Source organism: Leptonychotes weddellii, chromosome 7 (genome assembly GCF_054177405.1).
Source record: "Leptonychotes weddellii isolate Sample4059 chromosome 7, ASM5417740v2, whole genome shotgun sequence".
Lineage (NCBI taxonomy): Eukaryota > Metazoa > Chordata > Mammalia > Carnivora > Phocidae > Leptonychotes > Leptonychotes weddellii.
This window is the reverse complement of record NC_138375.1, coordinates 23106134-23126658: the sequence shown is the minus strand read 5'-3', so window position 1 is coordinate 23126658 and position 20525 is coordinate 23106134. Positions and strand designations below refer to the sequence as shown.

Below are 20525 nucleotides of genomic sequence, written 5' to 3'. Positions count from 1 at the left end.
GGCCCAGCAGCCTTTGCAGACGATGTTGCAGGTGCAGAAGGACATGGAAGACACGGGTGCAGTTTCCTAGCTAGAGTGGGGCACAGAGGGGCTGAGACGGACATGTCAGTGCTTAGGAGGGCCTGCCAGGGGCCAGCACCGGTCATGCAGGCCAAGAGCATCTTGTTGACCTCAGCAGGCTGCGCAAACATTATCTTCTGCGGATGCAGGAGGTACAAAATGTTTCTCAGTGCATTTGATTTCATGAGAGCCGAGTGTTGAAATTCTGAAGGGCAGGAACTTCTCTGTGTCATCTCATGTCTCATTCATTAAGGTACCCATCACAAAATAGGTAGAGTGTCAAGCGGCTGAAAATGGACATACTCTGATGTGGAAATAAAGCTATGAGTTTAGGCACAACGATCCAGTGAAGTTGTTAAATGCAGGCAGCTTGTAAATATCATTAATCTGTGTAAGAGGTGTTTTTCCCCACAAAGTTCTCCACATGTAGCATTTTTATTAGGGTAACTTCTGCCCTCCCATCTTAAAGCTTAACAAGCAATGAAATAATCTTACCTGTCCCGGGTTGTTGCCCCTGCTCTGGTGCAGCTTCGAGCAGGTTCTCGGTGCCGCGGCCAGCATCTGGGTGGGGCGGGGCACCGGCAGGCCCCCAGGTGGCAGGGACACGCCCATCGCTGATGGTCTGCTTCCCCAGAGGCTCCTAGCCCAATGACAACCACAAGTCACTGTCGACAGCTTTCAGGTTTTCTGCACCCTAAGACATCACACACGGAAAAGCACTGCTTTGGGAAATTTCAGAGAGCCCTCGACTAGGAGCCACAAGATCCAGATTCAGGGTGTAAGGCCTGCTAGAAATTGCATGGTCTTGTTACTCTTCCTAAGCCTCGGTTTTCTCAACTTTGAAATGAGGGTGATCAGGGAAAGGCAAATCAGAATCACGCAGAGATGTCACGTCACACCTGCAAGGGTGGCTATGATTCAAAACAGAAATAACGGGTGTTGGCGAGGATATAGAGAAATTGGAACGGTGTGCATTGCTGGCGGAAATGGGAAATGGTGCAGCCACTATGGAAAACGGTATGGAGTTGCCTCAAAAAAATAAAAACGGAAATACCATACGATCCAGATTTCACACTTCTGGATATATCCCAGAAGAATTAAAGCAGGTTCTCTAAGCGATATGTGTACTCCTATGTGGGTAGCAGCGCTGTTCGCAATAGCTAAGATGTGGAAGCAGTTCAAGTGTCCGTTGACAGAAGAATGGATAAGCAAAATGTGGGATTGACGTACAATGGAATATTACTCAGCCTTAAAAAGGAAGGAAATTCTGACACATGCTACAACAGGGCATTATGGACAGTGACATTATGGGCAGTGAAATAAGCCAGTCACAGAAAGACAAATACTGTCTGATTCCATTTAGATGAGGAACTGAGAGTCGCCAACATCAGAGAGACAGAAAGCAGACTGGCGGTTTCTGGGGGCTGGTGGGAGGGGGAAGGGAGAGTTATTGTATAATGATACAGAGTTTTCTGGAGATGGCCGTGATGGTTGCACATTATGAACATACACCACTGAACTGTACACTTTTGTTAAGTGTATTTTACCACAGTAGAAAAACTGGGAACAAAATGGGGATAAGATTTGCCCTGTCTAACTCACAGAGTTTAATTTTTTTAACTTTTTTTGGGCGAGCGAGCGAGAATCCTAAGTGCCATGCTCAGCATGGAGCCTGACACGGGGTTTGATCCCATGACCCTGAGATCATGACCCAAGCCGAAATCAAGAGGTGGACACTTAACCCACTGATCCACCCAGGCACCCCTCATAGAGTTTTAAATAAAACATGATTAAATGAGCCATTATAAAAATCACATGCAGCCCACAAAAGGCTATATCGACGGAAGGTGTTATTGTCTTTATACTGCATAGTGATACCCAAGACTGGAAGATCAGCCCTCAGCTTGGTACTTAGGGCTAGGACTTATCTGGATAAATGAAATTGACATTTAATACTCCAAAATTTCACTTTAGCCAAGTGTCAATTACTTTATCTTCCTTTCTTCTATCTAAAACCTACTGTAAAAAAAGAAACTCGCTAGGAAGTTAAATCAGATTTATTTGAAATTCACTCTCTGAGTTAAGGAGTCATAAAGTGGCCCAAAGGTGGCAGCAGAGGAGAGAGCTGAACTGTATTTTAAAATGTTTAATTTTATGTTATGTGATGTTCATCTCAATTTAAAAAGTATTAAATAAGAACAGTAGAAGACAACCCACTTACCAAAGGTTTTCTCTTTTTAAGATTCCAATATTTGAGCGTAAATACTTAATGGCAATGCATTTTATTTTCTTTCTCATATATAAATGAAATGGTTATTTTTGAACTAAATTTTTTATGAGAAGAGTTAAACTTTTGTGCAAAAGTTTTAAATGCTTCTCAAAATTCCTACTGGGAATACTCATTTACAATAACAAAAGCTCTATATAGATATGAATATATTATTATGAATAACACCCCTGGTTTATATAGTTATCCAGCACTGGCTGAGGATACTTTTTGAAAGAAGGGGTTAACCTATTAGCTGAACATTGCATGTTAAAACACATATGCTAGGGGGCCCTGGGTAGCTCAGTTGGTTAACCTCTGCCTTTAGCTCAGGTCATGGTCCCAGGGTTCTGGGATTGAGCCCTGTGCTGGGCTCCCTGCTCAGTAGGGAGTCTGCTTCTGCCTCTGCCCCCCTGCTCCCACTTGTGCTCTCCCTCTCTCTCTCTCTCTCTCTCTCTCTCAAATAAATAAACAAAAATCTTAAAAAAAAAAACCCACATATGCTAGTTGGAAGTAAGAACATTTTTTATTTTTTTTAAAGATTTTATTTATTTATTTGACAGAGAGATAGACAGAAGAGCACAAGCAGAGGGAGTGGCAGAGGGAGAGGGAGAAGCAGGCTCTGCACTGAGCAGGAAACCCGATGCGGGACTCGATCCCAGGACCCTGAGATCATGACCTGAGCCGAAGGCAGACGCTTAACCATCTGAGCCACCCAGGCGCCCCCATTTTTTAGGAGAATGAAAAAGATGCATGTATCTTTTTCTATACAGTTAACAAAAATCCCTTCTGCCTAATATAGTTTTTATGACTTCATGTTTTCTGGGTCTGTTTACACGTATGTGTGTATAAACTACTTGAACATGCATCTTTATAAATATGGCCTTAAAATCACCTCAGAGAGAAACTAGTTATGTTGAGATCGTAAACAACATTAGTTTCTCGTACTCTCTCCTTGCTTAAGTGGGGGTATACTGATTCAAAACGAGCAATTTGACAATTCTGGGTCGTTCTAGTGTATGTGTAACCAAGTTATAACATAAATAATATTGACTTGCATCTAAAGTGGTGTGTTATAAATTTTTTTTTTTTTCCTTTAAGATTTTATTTTTAAGGGGCGCCTGGGTAGCTCAGTCGTTAAGCGTCTGCCTTCGGCTCAGGTCATGATCCCAGGGTCCTGGGATCGAGCCCCGCATCGGGCTCCCTGATGGGCGGGAGGCCTGCTTCTCCCTCTCCCACACCCCCTGCTTGTGTTCCCTCTCTCGCTGTGTCTCTCTCTGTCAAATAAATAAATTAAAAAAAAAAAATCTTTAAGATTTTATTTTTAAGTAATCTCTACACCCAGCATGGGGCTCGAACTTACAACCCCGAGATTGAGAGTCACATGCTCCACTGACTGAGCCAGCCAGGCACCCCAGTGTGTGACCAGTTTCTAGCATGCCCGTTATTTCACGTGATTCTCACAACAAGGGTATGAGTAGCTTTGATTACACATAATGACTGTAGAAAGTCTGAAAAAATGAGGGTCGCTCAGAACCTCATGAGCTGGAGGGAATCACTGTTAAGCTGTGTTTGATGGTCAGCCCAGCTCTGAGAGATGATTGGGGTCGATAACTTGCCTCAATGGTCACCCAGCTCGTGAGTGGAGCAGACCCAGTGCTCTTCACCAGCCTCCCGCCGCCCTTCGCTCATCCACCATGGCCCCGTGTCCGGGTAAAAGAGCGATTTCATCTTCCGGCAGGATGATCGATGACCCGATCCCTGGGCACAGTCCCCCACCCGCCTGCTGACACACAGACAGGCTCCCGAGCAGCCCGTGGATGGCAGTGAACGACTGCTGAAACAGAAGCCTCCAACCGTGCCCCCCTTCTGGCAGGTTACCCCCCGCTTCCTCACACACTCCATACTCACTCACACAGTAGTGACTCAGGTCCCAAGTTACGAAGAGGAAATCAGTTACCTTCTCCACAGTTCCCCCTGGATGAACACCAGTCCTGGTCTCTTTGACGGAAGTGGCCTGGACACATGGGTCGTCGACTCCATCGGTCAGGTGTACTGCTGCTGAGTTGCTGGGCCTGGCATCAGCCTCGGGCCTTCTGTGGTGTGGGCTGACCCTGGCCACTGGTTTGTGCCTGGACCCCAGGCTGTCATTCTTCTGCTGGGCGGACCTGGGGGTATCTGTGTTGCCCAGACTCTGGCTGCCCATGTCGGCTTTGTATTCCAGTTTGGGTGAACTCCTCGATCCTGATAGTTCCTTCCTCCCCGAGCAGCCAGGGCCACCCTTGGGGGCTACTGCAGAGGCGAGCAGGTTGGCTGCATGGGGAGGAGTGTCCCCCACACCTTCTGGGACACTCTCCTCTGAGTCCCGTGAGCTGCCGAGGAGAGGCACTGAGGCCTTGCTGACCATGGTTTTCTGGGGCTGTGCCCCCCGGCTGTTGATACCCATGACCTTGGAAGAGGTCATCAGGACGTGCCTCGAGTCGTCCTCCGCCAGAGGCCTGCTGGGACCGGGGAGGGTCCCCGGGAGGGAAATGCAGTCCCCTTCCCCGTCAAACTCTCCCTCGTCGGTGGCATCGTCTGTGTTGTAGCACCCCACCCTCCTCTGGCGGAGGAGTGGGGTCCGGAGGAGCTGCGGGCTCCCAGGGAGACTGGCTTGTCTGGCAACCGTCACCTGCTTGTGGAGGAGCCCAGAGGCCCGCTGGCTTCCTAGCGTCACGAGGCTGTTGGCCCTGGGTTTTCCTGGCTCCTTGTGAGCTGGTGGGGATGGGGAAAGAGACGGCCAAATGAAATGGGGTTTCCCAGCCGGCCTGGTTTTGCACCCCCCCCCCCAATTACACAGGAGCATCCCCACAACTGCCAGCCATTCATCCTCTGGCCGCTGACCACCGGGCTTTAGTGATATGGCTTCTTGGGATTTGCACCCAGTGGACAGTGGCTTCTCGCTCTCCTTTTCCTACTGGTCTCCCTTTTTGTTTGCTTAAATTTTTTTTTTTTTTTACTTCAACCTCTGGATTGTTTAGCTTAAGCACATATGCTGCCTAGAGACAGAAATGTTTAATTCAACGCCCAGGATGCCTGCCACCACTGCTGGGGTTCACACTACATGCTGTTGCTGGGAAGTCCTCTTTGGGACGGTGCCCGGAGAGGAACCAGCCCCGCATGCTGGCACCTTCTTATCACATGAGGCCCTTCCTTCATTTGCAGAGATGGGGGCGGGGGGCATAGAAGCTCCTAGAACATGGTACAGGGAAGCCTGAGATGATTATCGACGCGAGTTCCAAGCAGGGAGGAGGGAAGGCCCGTGCTGCTCAGCAGACCCTTCACAGCTTGCTGAACGCATGGAAAAGTACATGGGCTTCCACCATGTGACAGAAATGCTGCTGTCGGAGACAAGAGTATGCTTGTCCGCGGTTCCAAATGAGAGCCGGAGTGGTCAGGTCTGCCTGTCCTAAGACAGGGATGTTCTTGGGCAGACATTAGAAGTAAAAGAACAAAGGGGAAAAAAAGCAGACCACAGCAGCCGAAGCCCGAGGAATCAGTATGGTTCGCGTCAGCTCATTCTCTCATACTATAGTGAGAGCGTGATCAAGGAGATTTGAAAACAACTGTCTGATAACATTGGTCTCTTACGAGTTCTGAATCTTTCACTCAGCTGCCTTCTAAAAAGAAGTCAGTTAGGGCCTGGTGAAGGAAGGAATTTCGCTAGGAATCCCCTAAAACAGAAGGCTGTTAGCTTGCCACCCTGATTGCATGCCATAAATTTCAAGATGATGCTCGGTAAACCGCATCTAAATGCTGTCCGGGTTAGTCACCTCCAACAGCCCGGGTACAGAACAGGCACCCAGACCCTTCACCCCAGAACTGACGGGCCAGTCAGCAGTGGGGGGCTGCATTTTCCAAAAATAAGTTCAGAATTTAGGGTACAAAGATGGCTTCTACTCGACCAAAGGCGCGGCTTCCAGGTCCCTGTTCACATTATACCGCCCCGCTATGTAAACCAACGGGGCCCGAGTCAGAAAACAGGCGTTGTTGGGGCGCCTGGGTGGCTCAGTCAGTTAAGCGTCTGCCTTCGGCTCAGGTTGTGATCCTGGAGTCCCGGGATCGAGTCCCGCATCGGGCTCCCTGCTCTGCGTGGAGCCTGCTTCTCCCTCTCCCACTCCCCCTGCTTGTGTTCCCTCTCTCACTGTCTCTCTATCAGTCAAATAAATAAATAAAATCTTAAACAAAAAAAGAAAGCAAACAGGCGTGGTTTACTAGAGGTGCTAGCTGGCAGGCCACCGTCCTCGGAGGTGCTGCGGCCGCTGCCTGGGGAGTCCTCGTCCTCCGAGCCGGCCACCATGAGGTCTGACAGGGAGCCTGGGACACCGTGGGCAAAGTCCTGGGAGGCTTCGGGTTCAGAAATCAGGGCGTCCTGTTGGAGAAGACGGTGCGGGCTGATGGGGGAGGCGCGCCAGAGGCCAGTTATCCGAAACAGTAACTCCTGGCTTTCCAAGAACACTTCGTTCTCATCCACGGTCATTGGAAACAGTGGTGAGAGTAGGCACCCACTTCCATTGACTCTAGGATGGCTAAATTAGACAACTGATGAAAACAGCAATGGTTGCTGCCAGACGAGGTTTTTAAGAGATTTTTTTTTTTTTTGGCCAAATGTTTAGCAATGACCAGAAAAGCCACAGCAGCGATTTATCAACCATCCCAGGAAAACCACTGGGGGAAGAGATAGGAAAATGGAATGACATTGCAAGCCACTGGTTCAGCCTAGTGATGGAACAGAAAAGAGGGGGGTCTGAATCCTGTGCTCAGATCCACTGGGACTGAGGAATCACCAGCTGGGAAACATTCTAGTCTCCTTAAAGTCACAGGTCCCCCGAAAACCAACCGGAGACCCCTTTATTGTGGAGCAGTTTGAAAACTGTTTTTAAACTGAAGCTCAGTTCTTTTATTTTGTTGCTCTATTCTTTTCTTAGATAAGTATTTAATAAAAGAAACACACATTTTTGTATTTGTTCTCAAATTAGCATTGTTGCCGTAGTCTGTAAAGTGGCTAAAATGACTCCCGGACAAAGATATGGGCTGGGCCCTCAGGTTTGACTTCTGGGCCCCAGGAACTGGTTCATGGGCCAGCTGAATGAGGCAGCAGTGTGCCTTGACTCACCTTTTTTGCAAGAGAGGGACTCTTCAAGGGGGTACCTGCTGGAGAGAAAATTCACCATAATGTCAAAGCAGCAGAGCATACATCCTTACAAATAGGTTCACATTCTTAACCACAAAAGGAGGAGCCAAACATATTAACCCCTCTTCGCTTGACTGACACTGATGGGCCACGTGTGTAGGTATAGACATGCATGCACTCAACCCGGGTACCCGATCCCTACTCCATCCCACCTCCCAAGGTTCAGCTCATGCTTCAAGCCCGAACGTGGATGTTACCACCTCCATGATAATCCCAGTTGGAGGTAACTTCTTCTGAATCTTAAAGGTACTTTATACTACCCATACACCAATTTTCATACACACAGTACAATGTAATTATAAGTGGATGCCCCTCATCTCCCTTCCTCAACTATTTATAAGGCTGAGACCCTCACTGATCTGACCCCACAGTGCTCAGCATTGCACCTGGATCTAGGAAGTATTCAGTGATATTTGTTGAATGGACTGAAGGATCAATGAACAAAGAAATGCCACTCAAACTCCTGAAGGAACTCGGGGGAGGGTTGAATACCTATTTTGGTTTTTAGTAGAAGGATGAAAAGATTTGGCGTTGAAACTTTAAATTATATGCCATGAGCAAAAAGAGCTTGCACATGAGGTTCATAGCTTAATAAAATCTTTCGTAAATGATTGTGGGCATACGCCGGGATTATGAGAGGGCAGTTTGCAGGCAGGTCAGGAGAACGGGCTGGCCGAATAAAGAGCCCATTATGGCTGGGGCCACTTTAAATATATTAATTATGGATGCAAATAATCAGGGTATTCCATGGCTGCCAAAAAATCCTATGCCTTCCTTTTCCTCCGACAACCAGTAACTCACGTCTCAGTTTCTTTTTCTCCCGACATCAGTCTTGACATCAGTAATATCTTGAGTTGAGACATGTTTGCAGAGTCCCTTTGAATTTCCATTCTACTGGAAACATTACTTTTAAAACTTGATGCAATGTTTCCAATTTGAAATTCATAGGAAATTCTTATTATCTCAATCCTTCTCTGTCTGAACTTTCCCACTTAAGACGGGGGAAATCATGATTTGGGGAGCTTCTACTATTACTCATCTTCAGTTGAAACTTAAAAAAATATCTACTTATTATTGAAGTAAGGCTGCCATACTGGGTGGAAACCTTTAGTTCACGTAAAGAAACCCCAGCCTTTGGGACGGAGAACACTCTGCGTCTACCAAACAACTGATATTTTGGTATTACTTTTTACCTAGGCCATTTCAGATGAATTGTACATAAACACATGAAATGCTGTTAACTCATTTTTGTAAATTATCTCATAGTGTAAGAAGCATGCGTGATTAGAACTTTAATAAAGCACATTAAATAACAGCAGAAATCAAAAGTAGCAGCTAGGAGCAAGCACAGGATCTCTTTGACAATGACTTCTGCCAAACCTGGTCATGACAAAGACTCTAATATCACAGCATGGGCCCCCTGGGGGAGCCCCCTGGGGGAGCTTCCTGGAAAGCTCTACTCATGCTGGACGAAGACGTGCAATTACAGTACCTAAGCCTGGAGAGGAGCTGGCCTCTTTGCTCTCCTGATAAGTGCTGCGTGCGATCACTGCGTCCATTTCTTGCTCGGAAACCTGATTTTCAGCAGAAAGCACAAATGAGATGGTTTTCTTTATTTATTTTTCCCCAATAAAAGTAGCTAGGACCTGAGTCAGAGGCTGAGTGCAGATAAAGAGGGACACCACAGCACCAAAGATTATGACAGTCCTTGGAAGCAATAACTCAGGGCATATAAGGACAGCCGGGTTAGCTGATCACTTCCAACAATATGTTCAAAACAAGACCTTCGGCTGGTTCCCGAAGTCATTAACGCGCCCAGGTGCTATAGTTACCAACCACATGGCTGATACCTGCCTCTCTAGAACACTCACTTCTATTTCTTTTCTTCCTAGATTTTATTTAAACAATTGCAAACCTACATAAAGCTTGTAAGAGCAGCACAAGAGGAGTATACTCTTCACTGTTGTTGTTTTACACATTCCGCCATATTTACACTCATGCTCTTTTTTTAAGATTTTATGTATGTATGTATGTATGTATTTATTTATTTATTTGACAGAGAGAGAGAGAGGGAGGGAGAGAGAGAAAGCACATGAGCAGGGGGAGAAGCAGAGGGGGAGGGAGAGAGAATCTGAGCACGGAGCCTGATGCAGGGCTCGATCTCATGACCGTGAGATCATGACCCAGGCCAAAACCAGGAGTCGGAGGCTTAACTGACTGACAGCCATCCAGGCTCCCCACTCATGCTCTTTCTTAATACACACACAACACACACACACACATACACACACACACACACTGCTTCACTTTTTACTAAACCATTTGGAAGTTAGTTGCAGACATCATGAACGTTCACCCAGAAATATTTTAGCATGTATCTCCTCAAAACAAGGACATTCTCTTCAATAACCCTGGTACTATTACCATTCTAGGGAATTTAACATTGACACAAACGACTGTCTAATTTACATTTCATATTCCAATTTAGTCAACTGTCCTAATACTATCCTTCAGAAACACTATTCCAAGTGTGTCTGTAGACAGAAGTAGGAAATTTGATGCCAGCTTGCGATGAGATAGGTTTTTCCTCCAGAATGCTTATCAACACTCAGTTTCTTTCACCAACAGTGTCCTCCTGGGGAAAAAGTGCCCACTGAACTGAGTGGTGTACATCACGAGGTAACTGATTTGCATTCTGGTGCGAGCTCCTTATCTTGCGGATCTTAGTAGATGGTCACCAGCCAACACCTTTGCATAGTAATGCTTCATAGAAATTTCATTTTTGGCAATCCAGAATTCAATTCAGGGTCTAGTTGTCATGTCTTTTTAGACTCCTTTAATCCAGAACATTACTGAGCCTTTCTTGGTCACAATACTGATACTTTGGAAGAAACCCAGGCCAATCAAACCCCCAATTAGGATTTGTGTGATAGTTTCTTCATGCTAAGATTTAGATTATGCATTTTTTTGGCAGAAAAACTACAAAAACTGTTTCCTTCTCATGCTTCAGAGGGGCACTCAGGGTCAGTGTTTCATGTTTCATGGCTGGTGATAACTTTGACCACTTGGTTAGGATGGAGTTCACCGGATTTCTCCACTGGAATTTTTTTTTTTTTTGATCATCAATGAGTGATCTATGAGGAGACAGCTTGAGACAACATCAGTATCCTACTCCCCAGTATATTTTTACTCAATGGTTTTAGTATCATTGATGATTTTTACTTGGATCAATTTTTACAATGAACTTTTCAAAATAGTCATTTTATAACTCTTTTCTTTCTATATTTACTGGAATCATGGTAGATTCATGGATTTTTCCCCCCCATCAGTTGTTATCCATAACTGTCATTATTCATGGAAAAGAATTTTTTAAAGCCTGACATACGCTGAATTATGAGATATTTTAAAAGACAATTACATAACTTGCACAGAATTTCTTTTTTAAAGGTAAGAATACTGTAAACTTAGAATGGTAATTTTGTGTAGTAAAATAACATTTATCATAAATAATATTTGGATAAGCATAGCAATTTGTCCTCATAAGTAAATAAAGCTATGCAGGATTCAGCATTACATTTTAACCTAACGGATAAATCATGATCACATCATGTTTTTGTAATACTTCCTAGCAGGCCTCACAGGAAATAAAACACATACACATACATGCACACAGGCATATACATGTGAATACACACACACACATACTTCATAAAGCAAAGAGTAATTTTGTATAAATGAGTCAGGGAAAAATATCACCTTAGTGGTTGCAAATTTTTCTTGACATTAGACTTTCAATATTTGCAACTGTTTTTCTGAGTGGGAAAAAAATGGTTGGGGTTTGGAACAAGTGAAAGATTTCCTGGATAATTCTATTCGTGCTGAGAGCCCCAGTACCAGTTAAAAATGGACCCTTCTGACCTTCTTCTGGCAAGTCCAAATCTTAGCTTGTCTAGACCTGGAGGGTTTGAATATCCCAGTTGGGCAGCCACTGCTTCAGTCATTATGAGAAACAGAAGAAAAGAAAATCCTTGTGGTATTTCTATTGGAACAACATGAAAACTAAGGAAGCACATACATTCAGTACCAAAATGTACTATTGGCATGAAATGGGGGGTGAGCGGTATAAAAATACATTAAACATAAAGTGGAATCTTGACCAAAAGAAAAATATAGTATGATGTTACAACTAAGAACACCATGTTTACCTAGGAAGAAATGTGAAATCTAGTCAAACAAATACTGAAATCTGGTTTTGCCGGATGTATCTCCAATGCCATCATGACGACCATTTTACTGTGGCTAGACACATGAATCAACCGGTATTCAATAGGCTCGCAGACCACCAGTCCATCAGGATTATTATGCTTTGCACGGAAATGGCATTTTGATGTTTGATTGTATTGGCAAATTGGGCAGATGCTTTTGGGCTGAGTTGAAGCAGACCTCCAAACAAATCGTGACCTGTGCTATGTTGGAATGGATTCTGAAGTCAGACGTGCCTGAAGCCAATGACTACAAATCACTGAGAACTGATTTTTTTATAATGTTGCTGAGGGACGTGCTGGGTCAGCCCAAGCTTATTGGACTGCTTTGGAAGAGGGAAGGGGGAAGGGGGAAGAGGGCATGGCCATTAAGGTGATGGAATCCAAGGGAGGACCCTGGAGGAAGGAGCTAAGACTACTCTAGCTGTGAGTATGAGGCAAAATGCTGTTAAAAATGACCCAAAGAGAGCCATGGGGGACAGCAGGAAGACAAAGGAGAAGAGGCTGTAAGAGAAAGTGTTAGGATTACAAAATAGAAAGGAGGAAAAATAGGAAGTGACGAGAAAAAATGGAAAAAGGTAAAAGCAGACTTGGTTCTATATGAATGATATTCAAGAAGTTTTTATTTAAGACATAAATGAGAATGCACGTAGACAAGAGAAAACAATCTGGGGAAAAAGACAGTAGCGGAGTTGACTTTGAATTAGTCCAATGGCAATTGTTGACCAACCAAGCACTGTGGAGAACCAGTACCACAGACCCCACTAAGACACTAAAAATGATGCCATAAAATTAACCCACTAAAGAAATCTCAGACATGGGAGGACCCACGAGGTCTCTCCGCACAGACTTCTTTTTTTTTTTTTTAAAGATTTTATTTATTTGAGAGAGAGAATGAGAGAGAGAGAGCACATGAGAGGGGGGAGGGTCAGAGGGAGAAGCAGACCCCCTGCTGAGCAAGGAGCCCGATATGGGACTCGATCCGGGGACTCCAGGATCATGACCTGAGCCGAAGGCAGTCGCTTAACCAACTGAGCCACCCAGGCGCCCTCCGCACAGACTTCTTACTCTCAAAATGGCATACAAGTTCATTAAGCACAGCAGCCTGGGCCCATTTAGGACATAATAGTATAAATGATACAGAGGAGGTGGTCATAGGACAGGCACAAAAAGGGCTAATGTTCTTAAGGAGCATTTTGAGTTGCTGGAAGGAAAAGGTTAAATTTTGTAAAAATACAACCTGATTGCAATATTAGAGACAAGCTAATTTAAAAAGATTTTTACATCAAGTACTCAAAACAACAAAAATGTAGTGCTCAACGCCAGTAGAATCAAATTTGCTCAAGTGGCTTCTGGTTAACCTAAAAAAATTCAAAACAACTGCTTAAGTATAGAAAAGATACAACTAAATATCAGCAAAGGCCAAGGATACAGGGGCTATGATTATCAGCAAATTCAACAATGTGATAATGATGCTGAAAGAAATTAGTGGGCTCTTAAGCCTTAATTACAGAAGTATTCTGCTCAGGTCGAGGATGGCCTGGAGGGACCATTTAGTCCACTGCTCTCAGATTTTCTTGATGCAGAAACCCAAAAAAGGTTAAGTATCTCACCAGAGATCAAACAACCAGCTGGGACTTACTCAGAACCGAGCACTCTTTATCTTCTACCACATTTTATGTTCACCAATAACAATGTCAAAATTTTCTAATAAAATTTCTAAGAGTATGAAGACAAAGACGTCCAGATCAGTGATTTGTTTCCCATGTGTATCGGTTACCTTGGTCACCGAGTGACCACAAACTGATGATTCCCATGCCCAGCTGGGTAAACTGTCTCACCAAAGAGCGTACATCATCATAGGAACACGTGTCTCACTGCTTCAGGACAAACAGCCACGCCATCTTCCCATACTCAGAACAATATGAAATACTTCACCTTTGGGTTAGGGTGCCGGCCGATGACAAGGCGCACGGGTCCTGGGGGGCATTTGCTCAGGATGGTATGGACCTTGCTTAAAGCAGCATGGCGGACGTTGACCGAGTTCACTTCCAGGATTTGATCTCCGCGGCTAGGGAGGACAAATGACCAACACTCTGTGGTAACAGTTAGCTTTTTACAAGATCTCCTTCTGGGAGAGGTTTATAATATGAAATCTTTTCTGAATACCTTAAACAAGCAAAAGACATTCTTTTGTCTTTGCATATGGGTAAAAAAGCAACACATTCATATAAACAAAGCAATGTACATAGCAATACTTTGAACAGGTATTATTATTCCTATTATTTAGATAAGGCCCCAGGCTCAGAGAGGTCACCCTGATGTCACACACTGTTGAACTCAGGTCTGTCTACCTTTTGATCATCACAAGATAGCCCCTTGACCACCATCATTTTCTATTTTCCTACCATCTTGAAATGATTATTGTAATATAATTTGAGGAAGAAATACCTGAAGCTCAAAGGTTACCCAAGAGTTTGTAAAACCATTTCAAATTTGAACAAATGAGAAATTGGGGACAAGATGCCCATTTTGACTTGAAATTATAGGCAGAGAACTCGGTATGAGAGAACAAAGACTCTTTATGTGGGGTTTGAAAAATGTTCATTTGGCAGGCTCCAGACATATGGAACCATTCAAGAAAGAAACATCATCTTGGGATGTCATTAAAAGATTTTTTTTCCTGGGGTTCTAAAAGTATATTTTCTTTAATGTACTTTCGATGATTTGCTAAAAAATTTTTTTTGTATGGAAATTCACTCTGATGATTAACTAAAAACATAAAATAATCTACTGACAGGGCCCCAAAATGGCAACCTTAAGGAATATCATTTTGACAATTCCTCAACTGCTCAAGGACTTGGAAGCTTACAGGGGAGAAAGGTGATACTGTTTGCAAAGGGTGTTTTGTGCAATGTGTGTACTTCTTGTGAAGTTTAGGTGGGCACAGGCCCATTGCAGTTACTCTGAATAGAACACCTAGACATCTCTTTATAAACAGAACACCCATGCTACCAATCAACTAGCTAGATTGAGAAATCAGACACACAGTGATTTCAGACAATAAGCATCTAGACAACATCACTCAAAAAGGAATGAAACAACAGGAAAGGCTCAAGAGATTATACTTAATCATAAAGCCCTCCTGGTGAAGGGCAGGCTTTCGGGACTCTTTGGTATCCAGCGATTATGAGCTGTTAGGAGCAGTTCCTAGCATTACATATGAATTTTACATAAATGATATAAACATGAAAGAAAGTACTTAGGTAATCATAGATATCTGTACAGAATTGTATTTTGTCAAGTTTCTGAAACTGAGCTTCTGAGTCCAAATAGATCAAAATAGGCAAGCCAAGATACAGAGTTCTCTACTTCAACCCAATTTCAATTAGATTAGCTTTTCCCCTTTTAGGAAATGCTATTAATTGTAACCTTGGCTACATTACTGCCAATAACACAGAAGTTTAGGATCTCACACAAGGATGTAATAGGGCAGGATACCTTACATGTACATTCATTCATTCATTCATGAACGTGCGAGAAGCCTATACGATCGGGTTTACAACGAACCTCAGATTGCTCTCCATCTTGGCCACTGAGCCTGGGGCCAGGCTGTGAATGTAGATCCCTGGAGGGCTGTTCTCCAGAGCCAGGCAGCAGGCACCAATGCCTAATCCAACTCTTGGCTCTGTGAGAGGCATCAAAGAAAATAAAATTAAAAAAAAAAAAAGTATAAGTGATCTGAAGCTGCATTAATGTATATTCAGACCAATAACCATTTATTTGTGACCAGACTCAGAATGGAAATCCTGCTTTCCTTTGTCAACATCATCATATTCTGTAAATGAAATGAGTTCACGGCAGACTAGGCTAACTATGGGCTGTGAATTATTTAGCGGTCCGCTCTCTGCTTAGTCTAAAGAGCCTCCTCAAGTCTGTTTCTGGAAATAGGCAGAGTCAAAGTAATATATATGTAGATATATATTTTTTTTAAAGAATAAGTAATCTCTGCACCCAATGTGGGGCTGCAACTCACAAACCCGAGATCAAGAGTCATGTGCTCCGCTGACTGGGCCAGCCAGGGGCCCCAATATTTTTTATTCTGGATACACAGCTTTAAGTTTTCTTTCACTTGCCTTTTTAAGCAACTAATCTCTTGGTTATTTAACTGCTTATCATATTTCCTTAGTAGGTGTAGAGAAAAAGGAAAGAAAGACGAAAAGCAGTAAGATTTGGTGAAGACCCACAACTTTTAGTTGTTGACTGTATTCTTTTTTATTTATTTGACAAAGAGAGAGACAGTGAGAGAGGGAACATAGCAGGGGGAGTGGGAGAGGGAGAAGCAGGCTTCCTGCTGAGCAGAGAGCCCGATGCGGGGCTCGATCCCAGGACCCTGGGATCATGACCTGAGCTGAAGGCAGATGCTCAACGACTGAGCCACCCAGGTGCCCCATGTTGACTGTATTAACTATAATCTTTGGTTTCAAAAATTTTTTTTAATATTTTTTATTTATTTGAGAGAAAGAATGAGTGCATGAGTAGGGGGAGGGGCAGTGGGAGAAGGAGAAGCAGTCTCCCCCACTGAGCAGGGAGCCCACTGTGGGACTCGATCCCAGGACCATGGGATCATGACCTGAGCCAAAGGCAGACGCTTAACCGACTGAGCCACCCAGGCGCCCTGTTCTTTAAAATTTTATATTAGCCCTAGAATTAAGCCAGTCTATGATTTTCTTTCTTTTTTTTTTTAACCTGAGTTTCTGACACACAGTGATTCGTCTGGGGAGAGCTTAAAAGACTTTTTGTGCTAGTGCTCACTTCTTTTCACTTTAGTAAAACGACTAAAATCTCTACTTTTGATCCCACTGTCCATTTAGAGACTACCATACGTGGTTGGCAGCAGATTGTTCCAAAGGAACAATTTATAGAAAAAATATAAAAGGTTAACTTAAGAACAGATTACAAATTGTTACTCAAGACAATGCAATGAAAGTGAGGAAGAGCTGGTATCACCTTTGTTGAGTGTTACTTCCATGACAATCCTGTCCTTGGGCCCGGGGGCCTTCCGACCCAGGGATGAAGAGCTGCCTTCATCAGAGCCTGCCGCTGAGCTGCCCCCACTGGTGTTGAAGTTTGGGGAGCTGGATCTGCTCATGTGTGTGGGTGTTGAGCAGGGTGTGAGGCTTGGGCTCAGTAACTTTGTGCGTACCGTTAAGACAAATAATCCACTCCGGATTTGCTGAAAAAACAAAAAGAAGGGCAAAAACATTCAGATTGTTCCTAGATCGAAGGGTGGATAAAAAAAAATCCCAAACCCAAACCAGAAGGAAATAAAGGAAGAAAAAGAAAGAAGACAAAAGAGATAAATATGAATGTTGTTACCTTAAAGGTATGAATGGCTTCTTGGAACGTCAAGCCCTTTATTGGTATTCCATTTACATCAAGGATTTCATCCCCTAGTGACCAGATAGGAGAATTACATTGACATTGTGCTTTAGAAGATAGCATATGGTACCTGATTTACAAGTCTATAAAATGATTTTTATTGTTCCAGTGTGCTTTCATTAACTTAGCTCCCAGGAATTTCACAAAATGGGACAACTAATAACAATGCATATTCTTTCGCAGTATTTCTGTATCTCCATCTTTAATGAAAACAACTAAGGGACATATCAAGACGTTATTCTTTAGCCACTGCCAAGTTTGATAAAAGGAGTCCTACGTTTAGAGATCAAAATGCAATAATGAGTCCCAAGTCTTTCCACATAGTGTTTAAAAACTTAAGGCCACTGCCAATAAAGCAAGAACATATATAACATGTGAGAAATCCACTTCTGTATTTGCAGAAAGACAAGATTTTTGAGCTTGGAGAATCATCATGGGTTGTGGAAAACTGTTTTAATAACAGAGACAAAAACTTTTGAGATACTATTTAAGAATGGCAGCCCTGCCTCCAGAAATAGTCTAGACGCCTGGTCTTATTGATGCTGTTCCAGGTTCTCAGTCATGAAGCTGGTCAATCACTACATGCTTCTATCTAAGAGATTATTGTGGGCTAATACCAAGTAGCTCTCTCATTCATTCTCTCTCTCTCTCTCTCTCTCTCCCAAACTATCCTGGACTCATCCTCATCTTCAAGCCCAAGAAGGTAGAGTCAGGTCATTTTTCCAGCTTGGACATCCTGTTGACCTGTAAGAGTCTGTTTTTGGTTTGTACTCTTGTAACATGGTCTGTGTTTTGGAATAACAGTTCATCAAAACACGACAAAGTGGCCCCCGAGAGAAGAACAGATGAACTTCATACAGCAGTTCAGGACAAAAGGGGGACTTCCCTTACCTATAACAAAGTGCAAATCAGCATCAGAACACAGCTTTTCACCTCTCATGGACAGCTAATCCCAGGAGCACGCTGTGTATTCCACTAAAGGAATCCTGTAGATGAGTTTGAAAATGTAGCAGTACCCCATGCATTTGTTATGTGCTTTCTCACTAATGCAATTACAGAAGTTGTAAAAGAGGTGAAATGACCTGTTTAAAAATAATCACCTAACTAGGTGAGGATTTTGGTTTGCTTCCATATGGGAAATGATTGCTCATGCTCTTAAAAATCTTTATACAAGATTTTTAAAAGATCATTCAACACGTTGAAAATCCATTCCAATGATTTACCTTCATTGTAAATGAACACGTATGAAAAAACAGTATTTAGGAGACTCAAGTGCTATTAACCTTTACTAACGACTGCTTTTTCCTCCATTTCCCCCCATCTTACCAGTATTGCAGGATGAATTTCAATCAAATGAGCACATGGCACATCCATTATAAAAATGCTCTGTTAGAATTTCACATTGTATCATGGAAAACTACATCTAAAACTAATGATGTAATGTATGGTGATTAACATAACAATAAAAAATAAACAACAACAAAGAAGCAAAAAAAAAAAAAAGAATCTACCCAAAAAGGTAGATGAGTTTAGAACAGTCATGGGATACAAAAATCAGTTGTCCAAAGAAGATATATATATATAAAAAAAAAAAAAGAATTTCACATTGTTTTGAAACTAGATACAAATATCACCTGGGGGTTAATCCTTCCTCTAAGAGAGAGAAATAAATATTCTGTCCTCAAAATAAGCCTGGTCACGTCTTATCATTAGCCTGTAGGCTCCTAGGGTAGCTCTGCCTAGAAAAAGGAGCCTCCAATGGACTCTTAATCAGTTAAAAAAAATAAGCCAGCAGAACATAACAGTACCTAAAATTTGAGTCAATTGAACTGACCAATCGCAGCATTTCTGAAGGTAACTACAAATAGTGTGATTTAGTCGTTTCATGAAGGAAATGTGTTAACAAGGCAGGAAAAAAATCAGGGCTCACGAATAGGATCTAATGTCCAGCACGGTGACTATAGTTAGCAATACTGTTCTGTCCAGTCGAAAATTTCTAAGAGAGTAGATCTTAAATGTTCTCACCTCCCCCCATCATACACAGTCATTATATGATGTGATGAGGGTGTTAGCCAAATCAGTGTGCTGCTCATTTTGCAATATATGTGTATGTCAAACCATCATGTTGTACGTCTTCAACTTACACAATGTTATGGATCAATTACATCTCAATAAAGCTAGGAGGAAAAAAGCACTCATTTAGTATGTTTATGCATGGCAAAATGGCAGGTGCTATGGAGAATATAAAAGGTGTGTGTGTACTCAGCCCTGAGGCAAGAACGGCCTGTAAGCTCTCAGGAATTTTCAAGGCAAGGAACACGATCAAGGACCAAGGGGACAAGACAGACATTTAAAGACCCAAATAAAAAATATCAAATCATTCCACACATCATCTCATTTAATCCCCACAATGACTCCTCAAGATAGGTATTAATATTCCAAGCTTACAAACTGAGGAAAGTGAAGTTCAGGTTACATCAACTGTCCAAGGTCATGATGTAGCAAGTGTTGGATTCAGCTCAGGTCTACTTGACCCCAAGACCATGGCCCTTGGCTGCTGTGCCCCTGGTTTCACATCTTGCAATGGGGCAGATTCTGAAGGAATCAGAGCTCACCACCACTGAGAACCACTGAGAGGCTTTCTCCTACCTTCTTTAAGTCTTCCATCCTCTGCAGCTGATCCATTTGGGAAAATGGTCTTGACAAAAATCCCCATCTGTCCTCGAATGCAGTCTCGACCTCCAGCAATGCTAAAGCCAAGGCCCTACACCCCAAGCAGAAGGGGGTCCAGGTTGTCATTGCAGTATTTAACTGAGGGCATCTGCTCTTGTTTCTATTTAACTGAGGCCTCCTTCCCAGCTAGGCTCAGAGTTAAGCTAACCAGCTATAAATTTAAATTTGCGTTCCCTTTTCCACTTCCTTCCTCAGATCTATTTGCATTGCACCAGCTATGCATTACATTAAAGGGAGAAAGTTTTATGTTGAAACATAGGAACTTGCCAGTATTTGACAACCTTTGGTCTCCAAAAATGGCAACTTCACATGGATCGATTAATAGCTCAGGAGAGTCATTTCATACAATTCGGGTGCCATATTTATTTTATTCTTTTGTGTCAGTCTTTCCATTTTGTATAATATCGAAATGGATGTTTTGTCATTTGTATAATACCACCTTTTTTGTATTCTTCTCTTTGTGATAACGGCAATGTTATGAAATTCATTCAAAAGGATAACTAGGAATATATCCCCTGAAGCTACAGGG

At 43.1% G+C, this 20525-nt stretch overlaps 1 protein-coding gene across 8 annotated transcripts in view; it reads right to left on the bottom strand.

Moving 5' to 3' along the window:
* PDZD2 (PDZ domain containing 2) overlaps positions 1-20525 on the bottom strand; it is a 340075-nt gene that overhangs the window by 18249 nt on the left and 301301 nt on the right. For 7 of the 8 annotated variants that reach the window (XR_014146865.1, XM_081825945.1, XM_081825947.1 and 4 more), the window contains 10 exons: positions 19913-20027; positions 17201-17274; positions 16832-17057; positions 15392-15509; positions 13760-13892; positions 9052-9133; positions 7482-7519; positions 6581-6737; positions 4287-5080; positions 556-700 (listed from right to left, as the gene is read on the bottom strand). Coding sequence is in view for 7 of the 8 variants with exons in the window: in XM_081825945.1 (XP_081682071.1) it covers positions 556-700; positions 4287-5080; positions 6581-6737; positions 7482-7519; positions 9052-9133; positions 13760-13892; positions 15392-15509; positions 16832-17057; positions 17201-17274; positions 19913-20027 (1882 nt within the window). In the remaining variant the exon portion in view is untranslated. The remainder of the gene's footprint in view (positions 1-555; positions 701-4286; positions 5081-6580; positions 6738-7481; positions 7520-9051; positions 9134-13759; positions 13893-15391; positions 15510-16831; positions 17058-17200; positions 17275-19912; positions 20028-20525) is intronic. The other variant, XM_081825946.1, reaches the window with a different exon arrangement.